Below are 24,661 nucleotides of genomic sequence, written 5' to 3'. Positions count from 1 at the left end.
GAAATAAGACGGATGGAAAATCTGAAACAAATTAAAATTCAGAATGCAAATTTTTATATGTAACTAGAAACACAACGTAAAAAATAGAACCAGTAATGTTTTTTAGGACAAAAATTATATATAGTACTTTAGATGCTGTTCCTTAAGTTCATCTCTTAAAATTCAGTCATGTGGCTACTTAACTAAAAAATACGTTTACATCTCATGAGAGAAAGAAGTGTTACATCCACAACATTTTCACGATATTTTCACAACATATTATAGGTGGTTAGTTGTATTAGTTCTAATTTGAACCTATTACTGAAATTACTTTTTTGCCCCACTAATAACAACCCATAACAACCTACCACTTAGAATTTGTTGTGAAAATGTTGTGCAAAATATTAAGTATGTAAAAAATGGAAATCTATTAAAAAACAATGAAGAATTTCATTTGAAAAGGCACGCTTAAAAGGTCATTTTGGTTGATAAAAAGACTCTAAAATGTTGCATTGGCTATTACTAGCCATTAGTCGCAGACTCGCGCGTTGCATGTGATAATTTTTTTAGAGGGTCTCATTAAATATATTATTATTATTATTATTATTATTATTATTATTATTGCTTTAGTTATTAACAATTAGTTTTTCATTATCTTTTAAGTTAATTAAAACCTTATATATACATTTTTTTTAAACCTTTACATATACTTTTTTTTTTGTATGAATCTTTACATATACTTTAAGTGTGCGTTTAGATACAGCTTATTTTACTGAAAACAAGAATTTTTTTTTTTTTTTTTACTGTTTAGCACTGTTCATTGGCCTAAATACACTATTCATGGCCAATAAACAGTGCATAACACGCTGGTTTAAAAAAAAAAAAAAAAAAAAAGGGCTGAAATGCGGACGCCCAATACAAACAAACCTTAAGTAAACTCTATATATTCCACTTCATTAGATGCGTAAAACCATATACTACTATTCCATAATGAGAGTGGTGACTAATAATTTTATCATTTTTTTTTCATGATCTCATTTGTAACGTTTCTTACCATTATCATATATTTATTGGCTGATGCATTGCATAACAAAGACCTTAAATGAGAGGTAGCATCATTCATTTGATTTTCCAAAGAAATGGTGAATGAAAATTTTATATTTCTGTTATAAATATGGTTAAATGAAAGGTCAAAAAAGGGATTTTAAAATTTTATTTCTTGTGTAATTTCTATTATTATTGGAGAATATTTCCTTTTAGTTATAATTGGAAATATGGTTTCTATGGTTAGAGTTTGAATAGTTTTTAGTTTAAATGCATTGCTATGATTGTATTTAATTTTTTATTATTGATTTAATTTTTTAAGTGAATGTAAAAGTTTATTTTATTGCACTGTAAAGTTTTTAATGTTCTCTATATGATCATCTATATTTTATTTTTTTTACTTCTTCTTACAGCTTCTTTGTTTTCCAATTAACAGTTATTAATTGACGTTGAATTTTCTTTTCTTTATCTACTATTCATTACTTTGTATTGTTCTTATTTATTTATTTACAATCTCCCTCCCTCTCTCTCCATTGGCAACTATTGTTTTCCAAAATTTGATGATGATTCTATTGCATTAAATATGCATTATTAGTTTCTCTATGTTATATTTGGTTTGATATTATCATTAGTTTTTTTTTTTTTTAATTTAGTGTTTCTAAATTGGAATTTGTTTTGAGGACAATTTTATTTATTGAATTATGTAAAATATTATATGTTTAATTTTTTAAAAATAAAAAACTGAGAGAAAATATAAACAATTTAATGATATGGAAGATTTGTCTGAATTTACATGTTGAATAAACTAAGATGAGAAGAAAAAAAAAATAACAATAAACACCAAATTATCCAAATCATACTATGTAATAGAATAATATAATAGTCTTATATACTATATTTAATTCTTTATAATGCAATAAGATAACATTTAACAATCAAAGAGAAAAAATAAATAAATAAAAACTTAAAACACAAAACTAAATTACATCAACTTAAAGTAGAGTTATAGAAAATACAAAAATTTATCAACCTATAGCAAAGATGCAAGAAAAATAAAAAAATTCACCAACAAAATTGAGAGAGAAATAACATTTTTTGTGAGGGAAAATTATGTAAAAATATAGAATTAAAAACAGAATGAAAAATTTATAATAAGAGAATAAGAATAAGAAAAGACAAAGTAAAGGAAGATAAAGGGAAAGATGACGAGTGAAATTAAGGTAAAGGGTAGTGGGAAGGTGAAAATGTGACAATAATGAGAAATATTGGAGAAGGTGTAAATGTTAAAAAATGAGTACAATTTTATAAGGAAAATTTTATTTATTCATATGAAATTAAAACATTATATGTTAAATTTTTTAAAAATAAAAAAGGAGAGAAAATATTAATAATATTACTTCTAGAGGAAACAAAAAGAGGCCAAGGAACCAAAACCCGATTGCTTCCATTAAAAAAAAAGTGAAGCTTTCACTTACAACTTGGTCTATCTATCTTCTGGCATAGTTATGGTAACTAAATTTTCTGTGATACTCTATTACTTAAAGTTAAAAATTGTTGCATCTGCATTGTTGGAGATTCTCTCTATGAAGAAACCTGGCTGTTTAGGTTGAGGTAGGACTGCACGCTCATTCACCAACATAGATATCACACATTATAGTTAGATCAAAGTCAATCAGTTATTGACTTCATATTTATCATGACATGAGGAGCGAAAAAAAAAAAAAAATCAAATGAAAAGATAACATATCAAGTCTAAAAGGAATTTCATAGAACAAATGCTATGATGTACAAAAATAACATATATAGAACAATTGAATAAGTGAATTCAAAGCAACCCAAACTGAGAATTCAAAGAAAAACACATGTAATAAATTAACAATTAGAGAGAGAGAGAAAAAAAAAAAACTTAAAACAAAAAACTAATTCGCATTAGCTTAAAATAAAGTTCTAAAGAACACATAAATTTATTAACCTAAAGCATAGATGTAAGAAAAATAAAAATAAAAAATCCACCAAAAAATTGAGAGAGAGAGAGAGAGAGAGAGAGAGAGAGAGAGAGAGGGAGAGAGAACTAACCTTTTTTTGTGAGAGAAAAGTATGTAAAGAATGGAAAAGAGATTGACAAATTTATAGTAAGAGGTGTGAATAAGAAGAGACAAAAAAAGGGGAAGATAAAGGGAAAGATGAAGAGTGATATTAAGGTAAATAGTAGTGGGGAGATGAAAAAGTAAGGGAAGGAGAAATGTTGGAGAAGGAGTAAATATTTATTAAAAAAAATTAAGTGTTAAAAAAATTATAGGAAAATTGGAAAGAAAAATGATAATGACATGGATGTTGATGTGGCTTAACTGGAACGCAGCAACAATAAATGTTACGCTTCAGCTTTTAGATATATATATATATATATATAGATATAGATTAAGGACTAAAAACCTTCTCTTCACTCGTTTTTCTATAGAATTCTGTAGAATTTTAATATATGGCAACTGATTGTCTTGCTTGAGCATCTCTCAAGTGCTAATCAAATAAGCTCTTCTAAGATTTTGCTATTACTCATTTAGTAGGAGAAAAATATCATCATGCCACTGGGAGGCGAAAGTTTTGTATGCGCCCGACCTATGAGACTTATGTCTCACTAACATGTGAAACCTACACTAAGCACATGATATATCGTCTCCACCAGGAGAGGGAGAGGGGGTGGGCGGGCACAGGATCTTGCTTTTAAAATTTCCTTCCTCTTGTATTTTTTTTAGAAAAGAATATATAAAACCTTACTAATTCCCATCCCCTGCCCCCAAAAAAGCTCCGCCATTTATGCTTTTTAGTCTTACTTGAAGTACAAGTGATGAATTAATCCTAATTGTACTTATAGTTTAAGTAAATGCTTGTGGGGTGTGGGGGGCAAGGGTCAGGGTTTAAGTCTCTAGGAGGGAGTTTCACACACATATACACTTAGATTAGGTTAGAGTAGAAATTCTATTTTATAAATATATATATATATATATATATTTATATAAGTATTGTAATATTGGTTTTTTATTGTTATTTTAGGATTTTACCTAATGTGGGTTAGTTATAAAATATAGAGATTAAATAATTAACAATTTTTATAGATCTCCTTAAGCATTATCTTTAAAAAAATTAATCAAAATATCAATCACACACAAAAATACATATTTCTTTAGAAAACCATTTCTCCTTATAGGGAAAAATCATGGAACAAATTCTGAATAAATTTACTATTGTTGGGTTAAAATGAATTAACCCCTTGCAAATTAGTTAATTACCCAAATTAATTAATTAGTCAAATTACATGCAATAGCGTGGTAGCACAAATAAATCACCAAATAACTAAATGCAGTAGAAATTAAATTTGACACAGGTGATTTGTTTACGAATGAGGAAAACTACCGAGACAAAACCCTATCGGGTAAATTTAAGGTCACTACTTCTGAGAATCCACTATTATCAATCACAAGCAATTACAAGTATAAGGAATCTTTCCAAACCCTTTGGCCTATCCCGAAATATCAACCTACAGTTGAACCCTTACCCCAATACCCAATTGGACTTGTATTATAGCAATAATCACTCCGTTCAATGCACGAATCTCAATACGTGACTAACCAATGATGCACAGATCCTAGTACGTGACTAATTCCACCAGCTTGAAGAAGATTGTTGGCTATAAAGTTCTTCAGTTCATTAACAATGAAGATCAAGAAGCTCCTTGGTCACAAAACCCTTGGCATAAAGACGCAGTAGCTTCTACAGAGAGAATTATGAACTAGAGCAATTTTTGTCTCCAGTCACACAATGCATGTATTATCCTTTTGCATCACTTTGTGACGGCCTTTAAAATAATCATTATATATGTTTAGGGTTGTGAGAAAAAAAACCTTACTCAAATACACAGGAATATGTGTGCAATCAGATTTGGAAAATCTGATTTCGTAATTCTCGACAGATACAGCTTGTGTCGAACTTCTGTCGAGTGTCAACATTAAATCTCAATAGAAGTCTTCCTATCGAGATTGTTGTCAAGCTTTAAAGAACATCACTTCCTTCACTTGTTTCTTGGTTAGACTTGCATGGCTTCAATACTTAACTTGAACACTTGTTTCTTAAAGTATTAAATCCGTCCTAGATTTACCCAATTACAAGTAAAGTGTGTTTTGTTAAAGGATTAGCCAATTACATAAATATGTCCCTAACAATCTCCCCCTTTGACAATTCGTGATAAAACCACAACAAACAAATAAATCATGAGAGAAGTCTTAAATCACTAAACTCATAACCACTTGTTGAATTACAAAATAAATCAAAGTCTTAAATCACTAAACTCATCTTTTCTTTCCTTCCTTAATTTCCCATATTGTATATAGACCATCAAAGTCCAAACTACCAGTCAAGAATGGGCTCAAATATTTCCATCTATGGGAAAGAACACTAGTTCTAAATGCTTCCTTCGGCATCAAGAAAGAAAGAACAGATATAAGCATTTCATTTGGCAACTGACTTATCTAGGTCCAGTCCTCCTCTGTCGACTTCTTTCGCAGACACCAAATAGGCAAGTACACACAAGGACAAAGTAAGTAAAGCATATCTTAGTCAAAGGATTCAACTTTAGAAACAGTTTTTCTAACATGGAGCTAGGTTGTTATTACTATTATTTATAGGAGTTAAGAATCCTAGAAATTGTACAGAACTTCAAATTCAGCACTACAAAAAAGTAACTTTTTGTGTGTGTGTGTGTGTTTTGAAAGATATGATTTTTACCTTGTCGGAAATCAGCATTGTCTTCTCCATTTAGATATGAATTTGAATAGAGAGCTGCAAACTAGGGAAACAAAAGAAAGAGTTAATTATGGGATAGAGAACAAATTGATGCCAACATTACAAGCAAAGGCAAAGGTCAAAACTTGTGGACTAGATATCAGTAAATGTATCTCCTTCCAACAAACGAAGGAGAAAAACAGAGGAAGAAGTAATCTCTTACTTTTAAACATGGAAATTTAGTAAAGTACCTTATGGGGTGTGTCTCTCTTTTCCTCCCCCAAGTCTTCGACGATGATGAATATTAGGTTCTAAAAGTTTAGAACAATTGGCAAATCGTGAACACACAAGAACATACAAGCTGTAGAAAAAAGATTTCAGAATTTGCCTGGTTCGATCAATCGAAGAACAGGCTCGACCGATCGAAAGTCGTATATGCAGAATTTTAATTAAGCCCAAACAACAGTTCAAGCCCATTAAGGATTAGGGTTTTAGATCTACTTCTCCCAGTATATAAAGGAAACCCTAAGCACGTTTTTATAAGGTTTTTCAGAGAGAGAAGAGTGTGCCTCTTTTGTATTTAGGGTTTTATACCTAAAAAGCTCTCTCATATTTTCTATCAGTGTTATTACTTGAAGAATCTCAAGATTCGGTGTTATAGAAGTTGCTGCCTTCTCTAGTCATCAAAGGTGCTGATGATCTAAACCTTCAAGGGTGGTCTTGGAGTAAAAAACATGAGAGTTTGTGTTGCTAAACCTTTGAGTGGGATCTCAAAGTCACAAACGTGGGTGTTTGTGTTTTGCAAAGGTCAAAGAAAGAAGTAGTCTGTAGACTCAGAGCTATCATGGAGCCGTGGTAGTAAGTTTTCTACTTGAGATAGCAAGTTTTCTACTCGAGGTAGCAATAGAATGTTAGTGGTCTAAGTTCTATTGTACAAGCTTCAATTCTTTCATAGTGGATTTGCTTTTTATCTTGAGGATAGCTAAGTTAAATCCTCCCCAGGCTTTTACTGGTGTGGTTTCCTGGGTCATCATATCTTTGTGTTCTTTATATTTCGCACTTTACATTGATATGATTATATGATTATGTTAACCTAGATCTGAAATTTAGACTAAGTAATCACCTGGCTAATTAATTAGGTTAATCCAATTGTGTTTTAAGGGGTCTAGAAACAAACAAGTGGTATTAGAGCGGGTAGCTCTTTTGTTTTAGATCTTTTGATCTAAGAGCTGATCCTTGACCCCTATTGTCATGGATAAATTGAAGTGTCTTTTTGATCATGTTTTTGCTCATGTTTCTGTTGATCTTATTGATGCCTATGAAACTCTTCGTAAGGAAATTATTGAAATCTATGAAAACTGCTAAGAAATTGAAGGAAGAGTTAAAATTGGCTAATCTTGAAAAATATGAATTGGTTGTTAGATTAGATGAATCTAATAAAAAGAATGAATTTTTGAGAAATCAAATTTCCTCTCAAGATGAGAAGATGAAAAGCTTGGAACAAGAGTTAGTTGAATCTAAAGCTAAAATTGAAAATTTGACTAGTACCAAGCCTGCTGTTGATAATAGAAGTGTTTCTATTTCTCTTAAGCCTAAAACTAAGAAAGTTTATGTCCCTCCTTTCAAGAGGAATAATAAAGAAAAGACTTATTTTGCTAGGTTAGACAAAGGTAAAAGTTCTGATGTAGACGCTAATATTTCTAAACCTACGTCTAAACCTACTGTTAGAGAGCATAATAAATCTGTTTTTGTGCCTACTTGTCACCTTGTGGTGCTCTTGGTCATATTAGACCAAATTGTTCTTTGTTGAGGCAAAAACCAAAATCTAAGACTAGATTTGCTGTTAGGAATACTGATGTTCCTAAATTTGTTCCTGTTTGTCACTTTTGTGGTGTCTTCGGTCACATTCGTCCTAATTGTCATAAATTGAAATTTAAGCATTCTGTGTTTCAGTCTAGGATATGTGATGATATTTCTCCTACCATAAGTCCATATAAATTGTTTCATATTCTTTTGAAAAATATGAGCTTGTTGGCTTGTGAAAGGAATTTGCAGGATTTCAGTCTCTCTCAGAAGATTGGTGTAATCCCTCAAATACACTCTGCCTCTCATGGATTTTCACTTACAAAGCCAAAGACTCGTGCTATATGGGTGAGAAAAGATTCTCTAAGGTGAGCGTTGTTTACTTGTCCTTGATTTAATTCTTTCAATTGTTTATGGACATATTTTGTTTTTGTTTTTGGTTGTTTTTTATTAAAAAAAAAAAATCCAAAAACATTGAAAAATTTTAAAAAGGCAAAAATATTTTATTTTGTGTCTAGTTTTTTCTTTTCCTTGAGGATTACATGAATTGTGATATCTCTCTCTTGATCTGGAACATGCTTGACATTGTGGAGAAACTTGATTAGTATGTGTTATATACGTCCTAAGTTATTTCTGATTTTGTGTGAGTATGTACTAGTTTGTACATGTACTTAATGGTTAATTAAGAAATTGATATTTCTTGTTTGTGTATCCTCTATAGCATAGTTAAGCACTGTCATGCATTGCATTTGCATTGTTCATTTAGCATAATGTGTGCTTTTAGTTTTGGTCATAAATTTTTTTTTAAACCAAAAAGATTTTTGTGTTTTGTATTTCACATCTTGGATTTATAATCAAGGATTGACCATTTTATCTTTACATAACATGATTATGTACCTTGTTTAGCCTGGATGAGCTTCTTTTATTGCACTTTACTAGTTTGAGCTTTGTGGTGCATGTTGTGTGGGAGATGTTTATAGTTTTTGATCACTTGTTCTTAATCTTGAAGTCATATGCCTTTGATTGTCGAACTTGAACTTTTTGAGAAAGGCATAAATAACTATCTTACCACTGTTTACTAGTCAATCATGAACACCTTAGTGCATATCGTAAGATTTTGTACTCGAGAAAGTGTAACACATGCACAAAAAGAACATAAGGTGTAGTCTCCGTTTAAATAATAAAATTGGTGTGTACATTATCCCGGCTATTTTAATAAGTTTCTGCTCAATTAAAATTGGTGTGTACAATATGAGGCAAATAAAAAAACTTACATGATTGTAAGCTTATGATCTAGGAGATGTGGAAGTTATATGATGTAACTCTTTAGGTGATAGTCTCTTTCAAATTCTATGTGATAAATTTTGTAGACTTTGTGTTTGATTGCTATTCACATATCACCTCACATGTATCTCAAACTTTTGCTAGTTGCACACACTACACAAGTTACTCATTGCTAAACTTTGTACATGTGATTGTGTGTGATTTTGTTTTGGCCATCCAAGATTGAAAATTCCTTGATTTTGATGCAAAATGTGTTTAAAGTTTGAGATTTGAGGACAAATTGATTAAAAATCTTGTTTTTGGAAGATCTGGGTTAAATTCAAGGGTTTTTGAAAAACTTTTCATCTCATACTTATGCATTTTATTCATAAAACATTGTACTTTGAGGAGTTTCTGTATTAAAATGCTCTGTTTTTCAAAAAAATTGATTTTTCCAGATTTTCGATCGATCGAATCTGTTGCTCGACCGATCCAAATTGTGATAAAAATTTTGGTTTGAATCTGCCTAGCTCGATCGGTGCTCGATTGATGCTCAACCGATCGAAACTGAAAAATTTTCAGTTTTTAAGTTTTTGACCAAATTTTTTTTTCATGCATCATTTATGTTTAGGATTCACATGCATTGCATTGTTTTCTGTATCCATCTTGTAGTTTTGCAGTCATATCTCTCATTGTTTCACACATAACATGCATACACTTTGCTAAATTGGGTACTCAACTTGATTTAAAAATTGATTGATTAATTTTTGAGTTATGTACTTTTTAGTATATGCTATTTTTATTTGTGAACTGCATAAAATATTTTTCTTAATAGATATGATGGATAATTAATGTGCAAATATTTTCTCTACTCATGCAACTTTTTATAGGTCACATAGTGTCAAGTTTGCATTTATTGAAAGAGAGAATATTTTTCTTCATGTGTATCCTCAACTTAGTTTTTAAGTTTCGTTTGCGTGTCTTTATTTTCCTCACCTCCTAAATTTTTCCCAAAACTATTTTTCCCAAAACTTGTTGTGTTTTTCCTATTTTTATAGGGGGAGAAGTTTGTTTTTAACCTTTGCTCTTCATAGGGGGAGTTGTCTCTATTTTCTATAGAGTTGAATAATTTTGTGTTCCCTTAATTCTCTATTTTCTCTTGACTTTTGTTGTGTATGTTGTCTGTTTAATCTTTGTATGAGTTGTCTTTGTCAATACGTGACAAAAAGGGGGAGATTTAGATGAAATGTGGGAATATGTAGGAATCCTATTTGTTTTGTTTAGGGGGAGATAAAATTTTTTCCAAAGGGGGAGAATATAAAAACTTTTTAATGTATCTAACTTAGGGGGAGAGTTAAAATTTACTTTTGTTTTTTATATTCTGTTTCATATTATTGGTTATATGTCTTTCTTTCCACACATGCGGTGATGTGTTTGTTAAGTGTTTCAGGAAAGACAGGTACATTCTGATCAAGACCTTCTACCTCTTCTTGTAACTTCTAGGTTAGGAGTCTTAGATTGGGATTTGTGATGTAATTGGGCATTTTATTGTTTTGGGTTGTTCTTGTATTTGAGCATTTCATTTTGTATGAAAGTTTTGTCACGAATTGCCAAATGGGGAGATTGTTAGGTACTAAAAGATTAGAACAATTGGCAAATCATGAACACACAAGAACATACAAGCTGCAGAAAGAAGATTTCAAAATTTGCCTGGTTCGATCGATCAAAGAACAGGCTCGACTGATCGAAAGTCGTATCTGCAGAATTTTAATTAAGCCCGAACAGCAGTTCAAGCCCATTAAGGATTAGGGTTTCAGATCTACTTCTCCTAGTATATAAAAGAAATCTTAAGCACGTTTTTATAAGGTTTTTTAGAGAGAGAAGAGTGTGTCTCTTTTGTATTTAGAGTTTTATACCTAAAAAGCTCTTTCATATTTTCTACCGGTGTTATTACTTGAAGAATCTCAAGATCCGGTGTTGTAGAAGTTGCTGCCTTCTCTAGTTATCAAAGGTGCTGATGATCTAAACCTTCAAGGGTGGTCTTGGAGTCACAAACAGGAGAGCTTGTGTTGCTAAACCTTTGAGTGGGATCTTAAAGTCACAAACGTGGGTGTTTGTGTTTTGCAAAGGCTAAAGAAAGAAGTAATCCGTGGACTCGGAGCTATCATGGGGTGGTGGTAGTAAGTTATCTACTCAAGGTAGCAATAGAATGTTAGTGGTCTAAGTTCTATTGTACAAATTTCAATTCTTCTATAGTGGATTTGCTTTTTACCTTGAGGATAGCTATGTTAAATCCTCCTCAGGTTTTTACCGGTGTGGTTTCTTGGGTCATCATATCTTTGTGTTCTTTATATTCCGCACTTTACATTGATATGATTATATGATTGTGTTAACCTAGATCTAAAATTTGGACTAAGTAATCACATGGCTAATTAACTAGGTTAATCCAATTGTATTGTAAGGGGTCTAAAAACAAACAATGAAAATTTGAATTGAAGAGAGAGACAAAGAGAGGGAAAGAAGAGAAGGGTTGATGAAGTGAAGCTGGGAGGAGAAGGGGATAGATAATTAAGTTTAGCGGAAAGTTGGGTACAAATATAATAATACTAATAATAAAAATACAATACCCACTAACCACAATTTGTTTTTAAATAAAATAAATTTACACTTTTTCACCTTAATTATCACTCCAATTACATTTAACCTTTGGATTACTAAAACGCATAAGATACATCGCAATTGACATCCTAAAGTTATAATTAATTAATTATGTTTCAATATGGATAAATTGGTTTTTCAATACTAAATTTTGTTAGAATTAATTGCAGAATTGACAAAAGAGGATTACTATTTTTAAAAATTTGAGTGTTGCGTTTTAATAGTTCAGGGATTAAGTATAATCGGAGTAATAGTTTGTGTGGAAAAATGTAATTCACCCTTAAACAAATACAACCCATTTTGATTACTATGGCTAGCTGAAGCCATGAGTACAAATAAGATTGTAGAGTTTCTAAAACATAGAAGGTTCTCCTGTTTAGAACTCTAGGACAAAATGATAAAACTGGTAATGAAAAGTCGCGAATGCTCTCGTAATGGGATTGAGCTTCAAATATATATATATATATATATATATATATATATATATATATATATATGTTTGTGTTAAGGCTTGAATTTGGGGCTCCCTAGCTAATACACAGACATCAGTCCGCCACTAATTTGTACTCTAGAGAAGGTAAATAGCTTTTCTCAATCTAAAAATAAGTGATTGTAAAACTGAACATCATCGAAAAAGTGAATTTGATGAAGCACGCCTTATCTTGTATCCTTATGCTTAATTTTGAAATGAAAAATATTCTTCATATTTCACAAGAGGTAGTGCTAGATAGTCCTTTGTCTGTACCACAATTTTGGTCCATAGCATTACATTCTTCATTTTCACAAGCTGTATGCCTGTATTAGTTGAATTACATTCTTCATGGCTCACTGGAAGATCCTAGGAAAATAAATAGTCATTCTTGTTGAGACTGTGAAATCTTCTCTTAAAATTGTATGGCAATTAACTTAAAATCTAGACCATTGATGTCATAGCCTTAACTTGTTTTCTGGTTCTCTCATAAGAATGAGGACACTTCTAGTTCTGGTTCTTTCATAAGAATGAGGTAACTTCTGATTCTTTTTAACTTGTGCATCCATTCAGTGAAAACCATATTGCATATCCTTTTTGTTGTTGTTGCTAATCTTATATTGCATATCCTTTAATGTTTATAAAACCTTATTTTTTATCAATATCCTTCAATATCCATATGTTGTTTGTAGGAGGAAAAAGACTCGTACTATTTAGTATTTATTGCAACTTTTTCCAGTGCTTTTGGGCTAAGACCAAGTGAAGAATCTATTCATCCTATCCGTTTAATATCTAGCCCAATGGGCCTTTTGGGCTAGGCCCATGGGTCACTGGTCAGATAAGAAAAAAAAAGAAAAGAAAGATAAGTGGCCCATTGGGTCATATGATCTTAAATTGATTTATTTTAGGGGGAAGCCCATCAGAGTAGCTTCGTTTAAGGGTTACAACTTACAAAGTTACAATATAGCAACAATGGTAGGACCACAAAAGATTACACAACCTTTGCCACAATTCGCCATGTGGCGAGTTGTGAGAGGTAAATGTGACAAAAGTTGTGTAATTTATTGTGGGTTTAGCATTTTTCGTGATGGTAGATACTATCATAAGGCAATAAGTAAATTAGATATTGACGTGTCATAAACTCGCACACCTTTCTCTTTCCTCCTAGCCGTTGCACATTGAAAGCTCGAATTTGTGTGAAAACACGAGTTTGTTTAGACCCCCCAATTACGGTTAGATTGTTTTTACTCTAATTTATTTAAGTGCAGAACAAAAGTAAATGATGCGCAATAAACCAATAACTACTCTAGTTCATAAACATGAATAACAAACAATAAAAGTAAAGCATAAGAGTAAGGGAAGAGAGAATGCAAACACAAGATAACACGCCGATGTGTTATCAAAGAGGAAACCAAAGAACTCTGCAAAAAACCTTCCGCCAAGTTGGGAAACACGAATAGCAAAAGACCCTCCAAGCCTAATCTACCCAATGTACCTAAGCCCTCCAAGCTCCTACTCCAACAAGGTTTCTCGGAACCGTGTCTTGTCTAACTTTCCAGATATCGCAATATGCCTGATTGCATCCGCCAAGCCTCACCAGCTTCTTTTGGCAAATCCCTAAAGCTTCCCAAGCTCCAAAACACTTTCTACACTCTGAAAATGTGTGAGTTGTGTTTGGGTACAAATCTCCTCTCAAGGTATGTCAATGGGAGAGGGAAAGAAAAGAGGCTAGAATGTTTTTTCACTAAGAATGAGTAGCTCTCTCTCAAAAGATGGGTGTGTGTGTTGTAGAAAACCTATATAGTATGGGTGAAGGGTAACAAAGTCACACTTAAAAATCCTCTAGGCAGAGAGTTTTGCGGGTATGACTCTTCAGTTTCCCGCATGTGCTTCTCATGTGGCTTTTTCGTGGGTTAGCTTCTCGCAAAATCCACTTGTTCTTCAATTCATGCTTAATTCTTCACCAAGTTAATGCTAAACCCAATACAGTAAAATCCCACAAAATACAAGGAACAAAATTAAAGCAAATACAATACTTTTTGTCATAGAATAAAGCCAACATAAAACATAGTTGTAAATCACAACTTTACAATCTCCTCATCTGGCTATTCCGTGACAAAACACCCTAAAATAAACTCTAGACTTAAACATGAGTTTGGGAACAATGGCAAAACTCACTCACACCTAAATCTAGAAGTTGTGATGAACTTAGAACATATATACCTGTAACTTGAAACACTTGTATAAAACGCATTAGACCCTCAAGGTAAATCAAGTGATAAAAGGACAAGTATAATGTAACAAGTAAAATGTGATAAAGTAAACATGTTGTGAAACATATGAGCAACTTGATTAAACACAAAACAGTTATATGGAAATGACCACAATGACCATATAGCAAAGCAAATGATCATCCGAACATGCAACCAATAAAGCACAATGGCATAAGGATATATGCATGTCCAACATATAAGCACGATGCGATGAGAGCAACAAAGCATAGATACTAAACATAACACAAAGCACCATAAAGCAACGAGAAAACAAGCATAAAAAAAAAACAAAGCAAAACAAGGTTTTCTCAAAAAAGATGTGTCTTCTCCCCCTTAGTATATGCATCTCTCCTATGGCTTTCTCCCCCTACGAATGTGCACGAGGTAGAATTTATCCCCCTAAAAATGTGCACATGAGTAATAGAAATGACGAAACACGCCGATATACACATGTTCCTCTTGTTCACCTATCTTGACATCCTACATTTATCCCATTTAATCCATTAATTTCAAGCTACCCCATCCTTCTTTTTCCATTGTTTCCCACCCATTTATTTGACCTTTCAAGTCCCTATTCCAACCCTAGCTTTTCGACCAATTCTTAAGTATTTTAACCCTCCTTTGTCACATAGAGGGTCTCTTTGTCTTAATCGTCTACTCAGTTTAAAATGTTCCGACTTACCATAATTAACCAAGACTTCAAAAGAGATAGAGGATACACACACAAGAATCCAACTGATGAAGACATCAACCCAAATTGAACCAACAACCCACCTTGGGAAAATTCCAATTAACTCTATCATAGGCCTTTTGCAAGTCTAATTTGATAGCCATTTGTCTCGCTTTTACTTTTCTCACTTTGAAACTATGAAGCACCTCCTAGACCATTACTTGGTTATCCACAAATCCACCTACCAGGGATGAAAGCCTGACTGCCGTGAGAAAATCAAGTTTGTGGGGGTAGGGGTTTGATTCTAGACACCATCAACTAAGCTAGATTTGTAATATTCTTAATTAGCCTGATAGAGTCTAGTAATGTCACATGTTATGAAAGCCACTAGTGTCTCTTTCATTGTCTTATCTGCTTCCATGTGACATTACAAGTGCATTTATAGTATAGTGAGAAAAATAGCCCCGAAATAATAAATATCAAATAAATTCTCGTTTTCTCTATAATGAGGTGCGCAGGAGACTGACATATGATGTATCTCTTTAACTAATTCTACTTAATACTAATGTTTGAAAAAAACAATCATCATATATAAATTAATATGGAAAATGCTAGAGCTATAAGCTATCTTACAACATTTTACAAACTGTTGATATAGTGAATAGTTATGGATAAGTGAAAAGGCAATATTAGTGATGAGTTTAGATGATAATCAATAAAAATTGGTCATACTAACAATTTGTAAAAATATTGTAAAATAATTTGTAGTTGTACCAAGTGCATATATAAACATGAGCTCATTAGTATGTTCCAACACTGCCAATCCCATACACTGTTACGTACCAGGTGTATAAGTACATGAGCTCATTAACTCATACTTGTTCTCTGAACTCAATCTCTTTCATAAACATAGTTAAAGGTCTATATATAGTTGTTGGGGTTGCTGCTGTGGGTCAAAAACGATGGCTGCTAAAGCTTCTGTGTAAGTTTAACTCTTTTTCGCTCACAATTGGTACTGTTTTGCCGTGTCTTATTCTTGGTTTCGGTGTTGTAAGGTTTTGGCTATTGATCAACAGAAGTCACAGCTCATCTTAGTCAAAGCTTCCATGATTGGGGTTTTTTTTTTTTTTTTTTTTTTTTTCTCTCTTGTATATCAGTTTTAGATCGATCTAGATATTCAATTATTGTTTATTTTGGTACTTCTAGAGTTTATAATTTTGAGCTCGAATGTGAACATGTTCTATTACCAGTCTTTGTTTCATGTCATTTGATAATTCATTTACATGTAATGCTTGGACATAGATTCATGTGCTACTTAAATCTAAAATATCTTTTTTAGTGTTATATCTCATACATATAGTCAAGGTCAAAGTCCCTTGTATTATCATAGTCAAAATTGTACTAGCTAGGAATTTTAATCCTAATTGTACACCGTCCTAACTATACTAATAACCTTAGGGGTAATCCATGATTAGTAGTATATGATCATCTAAAATTTACCATTCAACATACTCATTGTAAATTGTAATACATGTAGTTTATTATGTTCAATAATAAAGATGTAGTTGACTAATGGTTTCCGCAGCCGTAGGTCATAAAGGTTATACCATATAAATTCAATGCTTTCTTTTTCTCTCTCATTTATTTCTTTATTTATTATTTATATTTAATTCATCATAACAATTTTCTTGTTTTTCTTATTCTAACATGGTATCATAGTTAGATGTTACTGTCACTTTGTCACCCTATTAATTACAAGGATTAGTGTAGTTAGATAAAGGGCAATTCCATCCAATCCCCAAGCCTAACTATCCTAATACATTCCTTTCTGTGTACAAAGTCCTTAAAAAACTCATATGCGCTACCATGCGTTCTTTCCAATTATAAGGGCTATCTTCCATCTAGGTTTAGATATGATATGATCTGCGCTTGTTTATACTTATTTATTTACCAAAACAACTTAGTTGTGATATCCCTGATTTCGTGAATTTAATTGGACTGAATTGTACAAGTGAGTCTTTTTTTTGAAATAGTTACAATATGTTACTAATCTTCCATTTCAAATCTTTTTCTTTCTAGACCCCAAGCAATTTATGCATGGGGGAGGAATGTGCATTGAGTCTTCCACACGCCTAACTGTCTCTAGTATTACGCACCATACCGACCTTGTTATTGTCCAACAACTAGAGTTCTCGTCTTTTGTTGCCTATCATCATTGTTCAGCCAATGCAACCGCCACTCTAGCTATATTATCCACTTCATCTCTACGTGTCGATTAATTTGGTCCCCCATACTTGGTTCCTTTTTTTTTTTTTTTTTTTTTGGCATAGATTCTAAATTTTAGGTCAAGTTCTCCATCAATAGACTATAGGCTCTCTAAATGGCCTAAAACAAAAATTCTCAGCCAATTTAGGAGGTCTTAATGTTTCTAATTACACTAAATGCACATGTATAGTGTCGTTCTCTACTTGGTATCTTACTCTTCTTCTAATCATGCCTTTTAATTTCCACCTTGGTTGAGTTCTAGAACCACGCATCTCATTGGTAGTTTTAACCTTTATTGGTTTTCTTCCTAGTTTGCCACTTTAATTTTGTATATATGATTTGCATCGTCCTTAGAAACGTTAAGATTTGATCACCATGTGCATGGGCACATGGCATCTAGCCTTCATTCCAACTTATCATTTATGCTCAGTTGGTGATACTTTCCTTCTTGATGTAGGATAGAATATTCAAATTAATTTTTGTAATTAATATATTTTGTATTTTTATGTAATTTTTGTTATTTTAGGTTTAGGGCATTTATTTCTTTATTTTTTGAAAGGTCAAGAATGTATTGACCCCTTATGGTAAATTAACCAATTAATTAGTCAAGTGAATTAATTAAGTCAATTAACATGCAATATGCATGGTAGCACAAACAAATCACCAACTAAGTTAAATACAGAGGAAAAATAAATTTGACACAGTGATTTGTTTACAAATGGAGAAAACCTCCAAGGCAAAAACCCCCACCGAGTAAATTTAAGGTCACTATTCTCGAAAATCCACTATTATCAAAACAAGCGGTTATAAGTAAAGGAATCACAGTACCTTATACCAACCTACAGTTGAACCCTTACCCCAATATACAATTGGACTTGTAATGTAGTGACAATCTCTCATTTTCAATGCACGGCTCCAAGTACATGGCTAACCAATCGATGCACGAATCCAAGTACGTGACTAACACACCAACTCGAGAAGGATGTTGGTTGCAAAGTTCTTCAATTCATCCATACGATGAAGATCAAGAAGCTCCTTGGTCACAAAACCCTACGGCATAAAAAACGCAGCACCTTCTTTAAAAGAAAGATGAATTAAGGCATATGTCTCTAGTCACAATATGCTTGTTACAACAAGTGCAACCGCCTTATGGCGGCCCTAAAAATAATTCTTATATATGTCTAGGATTGTGAGAAAAGAAAACCTAAACACATAGCTTGGATATATGTGAAAAACAGTTCTGAAAAACTGATTTTCGTTATTCTCGATAGATACAGCTGTCGAGCTTATCTGTCGGGCTTCACATTTTAAATCTCGATAGATACATCTGTTGAGCTATTTGTTGAGTTTTAAAGAACAACACTTCTTCACTTGATTCTTGGACAAATTTGCATGGCTTCAATACTTGGATTTAAACTATTATTCCTTAAAATATTAAACACATCGTAGATCTACCAAATTACAAGTAAAATGCGTTTTGTCAAAAGATTAGCCAATTCTAAATGAGATATGTTCTTAATATGATCCACATATGTCCTAACATTTTTAGATGCTTTTAATGTTGTTTAATCAAATTAGGGTTTTATATGCTTTCATAGTTTAAGTTCAATGTACCTATACAAGTTGTACCATTTTTCGACTCATCATAAATTGTGTAGCCTAGGGTTAATCTCTGATTACGTTAAAATTAGTCTTTTTATATAAACCTCCAATATGCTTATTATAACACACAATTCAATATCATAAATTTATGGAGTCAATTCATGGTTTTAGTTGTAGACATAGGCTATTAGGCTAAATTTGGTTTCTATTTCTCTCTCACACTCATAATTAATCACAACATCAATTCTAAAAACGGAAAATATTGAAGTATTTCATCAATTCAATACTTTTGTTGCAAATTGAGGAATTTGGGAAGCATTAACTTAAAGATGTCCTAAAAGACTCCGCAAGTTTTCAAATTCTTTCAACATGCTATTACAAGTACCTTAAATCCAAACATATTGAGTCATATTTATTTGAGCACATCTTTGAATATATCATACTAGGTTATGCCATGCACCACGCATTAATCATACAAATTAAAGTATGCGTGTGTGTGTTTCTATTTTTTAATCGCAGTGGTTGGCTATAATAACCTGTTTATATTCTCCATTTATCACCAGGCCTTTCCACGAGACTCACCTTTAGCAATTGACATGTCAACTGCTATTTTAAGACTGTCAGAGAATGGAGAACTCCAAAGAATTCATGACAAATTGCTTATGAGAAGTGCTTGTACTGCACAAGGTACCACGATTGAAGTAGACCGACTTCAGCTTAAAAGCTTTTGGAGCCTTTTTGGTCTATGTGGGTTCGCTTGTTTTCTTGCTCTCTTTGTATATTTCATAATATTGGTTCGGAAGTTCAACAAGCACTTTGAGTCTTCTGGTAGAAGCTCAAGAATTGGACTTTTTCAGAAATTTCTTATGTTTCTTGGAGAAAAGGAAGAGAAAGTCAGAAACCGCTTTAAGAGAAGGCAAATGGAGAGGGTCTCAAAAAAAAGGTGTAGATGAAGATGAATCAACCCACTTGTGTGTTCGGAATAGAGAGAAATGGGGGTCAGAGATTGGAGAAGAAAAGAGGTGGCTGGAATATACGAACTTTTAAACGTCTTTTCTTCATTCTCTCTCATCTTCTTTTATCCAAACATAGGTTTTAAAAGAATGTATACTAAATCATCTTAAAATAAAAGTCTGGTTAAAGGTGATGAAGCCTAAATAGACTTTCAGTAGAGTTCAAATTCTCTTCAAACGTCTACCTTTGCACATTTAATTGGCTCCTCCTAGAGTTGTAAATATATGTATGTCATTTTGGGCATTTTGTGAATATATATGTGAGTAATATCATTATTTGTTGCATGCCTCTATGCATGGTCTTGTAACCTGAGGTCACATTTGGGAATGTATACAAATTTAGGTGTGCACCTGTACAAATTTGGGTGAACAATCATTTCATTGCACGTTGTCTTTTCTTTTGGAAAAGGAGAAGATGATGGTTGGCTTTTGGTTTGAGTGCGTTGGGTCTTGGCATTCCTCGTTGTGGAGTCTTGGTATTCCTTATTTTTTGGTTATAAATTGACCCCAATTAATAATCCAACAATTACTCAAGTTAATTTATTAGTTAATATTACATGCAAATCAGATCAAGGCATAATTAAATCACCAAACTAAATAGAGTGCATTGGAAAATAATTAAGTTTGACACAACGATTTGATTACAATGGGAAAACCCTCATAGATAAAACCCTACCAGGTGAACTTCAAGTCATGTCGCCACTCCTAAAGAATCCACTAACAAGAAAAGGCGGTTACAAGTATAAGAAATCTTACCCTATAAGCTTATTCCGAAGTACCTACCTACAGTAAAACCTACTGAACTATACATTCTCAGCTCCAATCACCAATTGAACTTGATCTTGTAGAAGACTTCTCCTTTGCACTAATCTCACATCCATGACTAACTCCACAACAATCTTTTTTATTGTTGTAGTTTTGTATAAATCTTTAATCTGCACTTAGATGAACCAGAAGTAACTTGGCACAAAACCCTAGGCGCACAAAACGTCGCAACAACCCCTGTTATGCGTGTGTCTCTTTGTGTACTTGATGACTTCTATAAAATATGTTTTTTTATATGTTTTGGAACCTTGGTACACAAATCCCTAGAAAGCCAAGTCATCGTGGGCTGAAAACTAAACTTTAAATTCAACTTTCATGGGACTCGATAAATCAAGAGGTGTCGAGAGGGTATTAAGACTTATTACTCTTGATATATAAATCGACAGGTCGAGCAGGTATCAAAAACTAAACTTTAAATTCAATTTCTAAGAGTCAATAGATCGAGAGGTGTCAAGAAGGTATTGAGGTTCATTAACTCATCGATAGGTATTGAGTAGGGTATCGGGATCTACCGTTTCAGTTTTTCTTGAGCAATTTCTTAGGCAGTCTTGTGTTTTCAATAATATCATATAAAATGCATTTTATCAGTAGGATATGCCAATTACATAAAATATGACCCTTACCATCGTATTTAAAACAGGACTTTAGCAAAGCATGGTGTAGACCACAGACACAAATCTCTTGAGTTTAGAAAGGGAAAAAATTGGCCTTTGTCCTTTTTAAAAAAACAATCTAGTATTTTGCACTCTTTCTCAAACTAATTAGGGAAATGCCCCTCTTTTGAAACTCGATTTTCTCAAAATCGAGTTAAGCCCTATAGTGGCATTTTTAATGAGCTTATAGTGACGTTTTAAGGACCTATAATAGCGTTTTGTAACTTGATCTCTATGAAATCGAGTTATAGGTAAAAAAAAGAAAAAAAAATTGCATGTAACTCAACTTTATGGAGATCGAGTTAAAAAACGCAACTATAGGTCCTTAAAACGTCACTATAAACTCTTTAAAACGCTACTATAGGGCTCCAAATTTTTTTTTTTTTCATAACTTGATTTTGAGAAAATCGAGTTTCAAAAGAGGGGCATTTCCCTAATTAGTTTGAGAAAGGAAGCAAAATACTGAATTTTTTTTTTTTTTTAAAGAGGCATTTACCCATTTTCTCCGTCTAGAAAGTCCAGTTTGGAAACTAGCATGAAAGTGCATTTAATTTAAAAATCTTTTAGGTCATAACATAACTACCCATGTTATCGGAGCCAATAGTGTCTCTTTCTTTGTCATATTCGCTTTTATGTGGCCATTACGCGTACATTAAGTATAGTGAGAAATATCTCCTAAAATAATAAATTAATGACAAAGAAATTTATCTATATTTTTTGCACATTATTAACCAAATGTATAACCATAAGCTCGTTAGCTCGTACTTGATCTCCGAACATAAGCTCTTTCATAAACATAGTTAAAGTGATCTAGTTGTTGGGTTTGCAAGCTGCTGTACGTAAAAAACAATGGCTGCTAATTGCTAAAGCTTCTGCGTAAGTTTAATCCTTTTTCCCTCGCAAGAGTCAAATTTCTCCAGATTTCTCTTATCCTTTTTACTTTCTGTAAAAAAAAAAAATATATATATATATATATATATATAACTCACTTCGCTGTGCATACTTTAAATGCTAATTATTATTTTAAATATTTATAATATTTATAATCCACTTAATAATTTAAAATTTATAAAAGACAAAAAAATGGGAAAAAAAATTTATCTAGTACTTGATTTCTTGAAAGCAAAGTACCATACAAAAAAAAAAAAAAAAAAAAGGTAAATCGATTCATGTCCACAATTTAAATACTAATTACTATCTTAAATGTTTATAATCCACTTAATAATATAAAATTTACAAAAGAAAAAATTTAAAAAAAAAAATTAATCTAGTACTTGATTTCTTGAAAGTAAAGTACCATACAAAAAAAAAGATAAATAAATAAAGATAAATCACTTTAAGTCCACAATCTAAATACTAATTACTATCTTAAATATTTATAATACACTTAATAATATAAAATTTTCAAAAGAAAAAAAATGAAAAGAAAAATTATTCAGTACTTGATTTCTAGAAAGTAAAGTACTATACAAAAAAAAAAAAAAAAAAAAAAAAGATAAAGATAAATCATCCCACATTCTACATTCTAAATATTAATTACTATATTAAATATTTATAATCCACTAATAATATAAATTTTATAAAAGAAAAAAATTGAAAAAAAAAAATTTTACCCAATATTTAATTTCTTAAAAGTAAAATATCATATTATTATAACGGATTTTCAATAATATTTTACACCCAAACAGACTCATTCTACATAAATGCATGCCTCCCATTAATACTTTGCCTCATTATAGTCTTAAGTTAATCGATACAGAGTTACACTTATTAATTTATTAGGGTAACTTAGATAATGTAATTTGTGATTTAACTTATTTATTAGGCTTTTTAATTTTAATCTCCTTATTTATTAGGGTAGACAAAGTTTAGAAAGAAAAGAAAAACCTATTAGACTAAAATTCATCATGTTGATCATGTTTTTTTTTTTTTTTTTTTTTTTTTTTTTTTTTTTTAGTTGAGAGATGAATCGAATGAACAGGATTCATGCTGAAAATTTAAAGATAGTTAAAAGAAAAAAAAATCTTTTATCTCACTAATAGTGTTTTATTTTATGTTCCACTACTTAAAATGTCATATATTAATATTTTTTTTCTTTTAGATTTTAGTTTGTTTATAAGAAATTAAAAAAATTATAAAATTTTTATTCCAGCTAGAGATATCATAATTAATTGTTAGGCATTATTAAGGAGTAAAATGAACATTCAAAAGAAGCGAAAGAATTAAATAACAACCATCAAATGCAAGACTTTTTGGGGCTGATTTTGAAAAATCTAGCTAAATTGTAATTAAATTTTAGGAAACATTTTTGTTTTTGGAAAATAACTTAGGGTTTCACCTACTGTCTATATACAAGAGCACTACACAGAAGCTTCACTTGAGGGACCTATATTTTCTAGAGTAATTTATAGCACTTTAGCCTACTTCTCCATCAAGAACCGTTGGCCAAGAAGATGAAATGGTTTATCTTTTCTTTTAAAAATGTTTTTATAGGGAGATTAAAAATGTATTTATTATTAACTTATAAAAATTTGATGTGGCAAAATATTATTAGAGCTTGTGAATATATAGTTTTTTTTCCCCTTTGTTTTGCCCTTTCCTCCTAGCTAGCTAGTCTTTCTCCTCCAACTTAATTTAGAGGTTCAAATATTATTTTTCCGGTCATAAGTGCTTAAAATAAACTTGGCTTTTGACGTAGAGCGTAGTACTCAGTGGCTCATTGACGTAATGATGTATAATAAGGATGAAACAAAAATAATTTAGCAAGCATTGTTTGGTAGCCCTTTGCTATGCTGATTCTAGCGTTTAGTCTTATCAGTTGGACTGACCTCCACATAAGTGTGCGTTTTTGTAGTATTTGAGAGGTCGGGTTAGAACATTGTTTTGTTTGGGAAACAGAAAACACAAGGAAAAACAGAAGGGAGAGAGTTCAAACAAAACAAATTAACTAAAAAGCTCTACTAAAAATGAACAACATCTGCTAAACAAGTATATAAAAATAATTAGATACTAAACAACTTGTGTATGATATATAACATCATGTCAACACCACTGACGAAATGATAAGAATTGGAATTATGGATATCTAATGCAATAAGTTTAGGGGCAGAATTTTTTGGCAACTGTTGATGTGATCTTTATAGGTATTGCCGTATTGGTTCATGTAATAATAATACTAATGGTGGTGTGAGTGAGAGAGAGAGAGAGAGAGATTTTTGGCTTTTCTTTTGAGAATTGGTCTGTTTGACATGTTCTGCGTAAAGCTAATTCTTTAGCCACTTTGTTGCAAGATGGGCTTCCTTTTTTGTAATGCAGTGGAACAATTCGGCAATTCCCATCTATTCTCTCCCAGCAACCTTGGTTTTGGA

The 24,661-nt window shown here is 31.9% G+C and overlaps 1 protein-coding gene across 1 annotated transcript in view; it reads left to right on the top strand.

The window, feature by feature from the left end:
• Positions 1-19,812, top strand: part of LOC126702818 (glutamate receptor 3.6-like) — a 56,660-nt gene extending 36,848 nt beyond the window's left edge. Inside the window, exon 8 of the mRNA XM_050401677.1 lies at positions 19,366-19,812. Coding sequence (XP_050257634.1) covers positions 19,366-19,755 — 390 coding nt within the window. The 3' untranslated portion in view covers positions 19,756-19,812. The remainder of the gene's footprint in view (positions 1-19,365) is intronic.
• Positions 19,813-24,661: the final 4,849 nt, after the last annotated feature.

Source organism: Quercus robur, chromosome 10, assembly GCF_932294415.1.
Source record: "Quercus robur chromosome 10, dhQueRobu3.1, whole genome shotgun sequence".
Classification (NCBI taxonomy): Eukaryota; Viridiplantae; Streptophyta; class Magnoliopsida; order Fagales; family Fagaceae; genus Quercus; species Quercus robur.
Note: the sequence above shows the minus strand (reverse complement) of the source record. Positions and strands in the feature narration are given on the sequence as shown.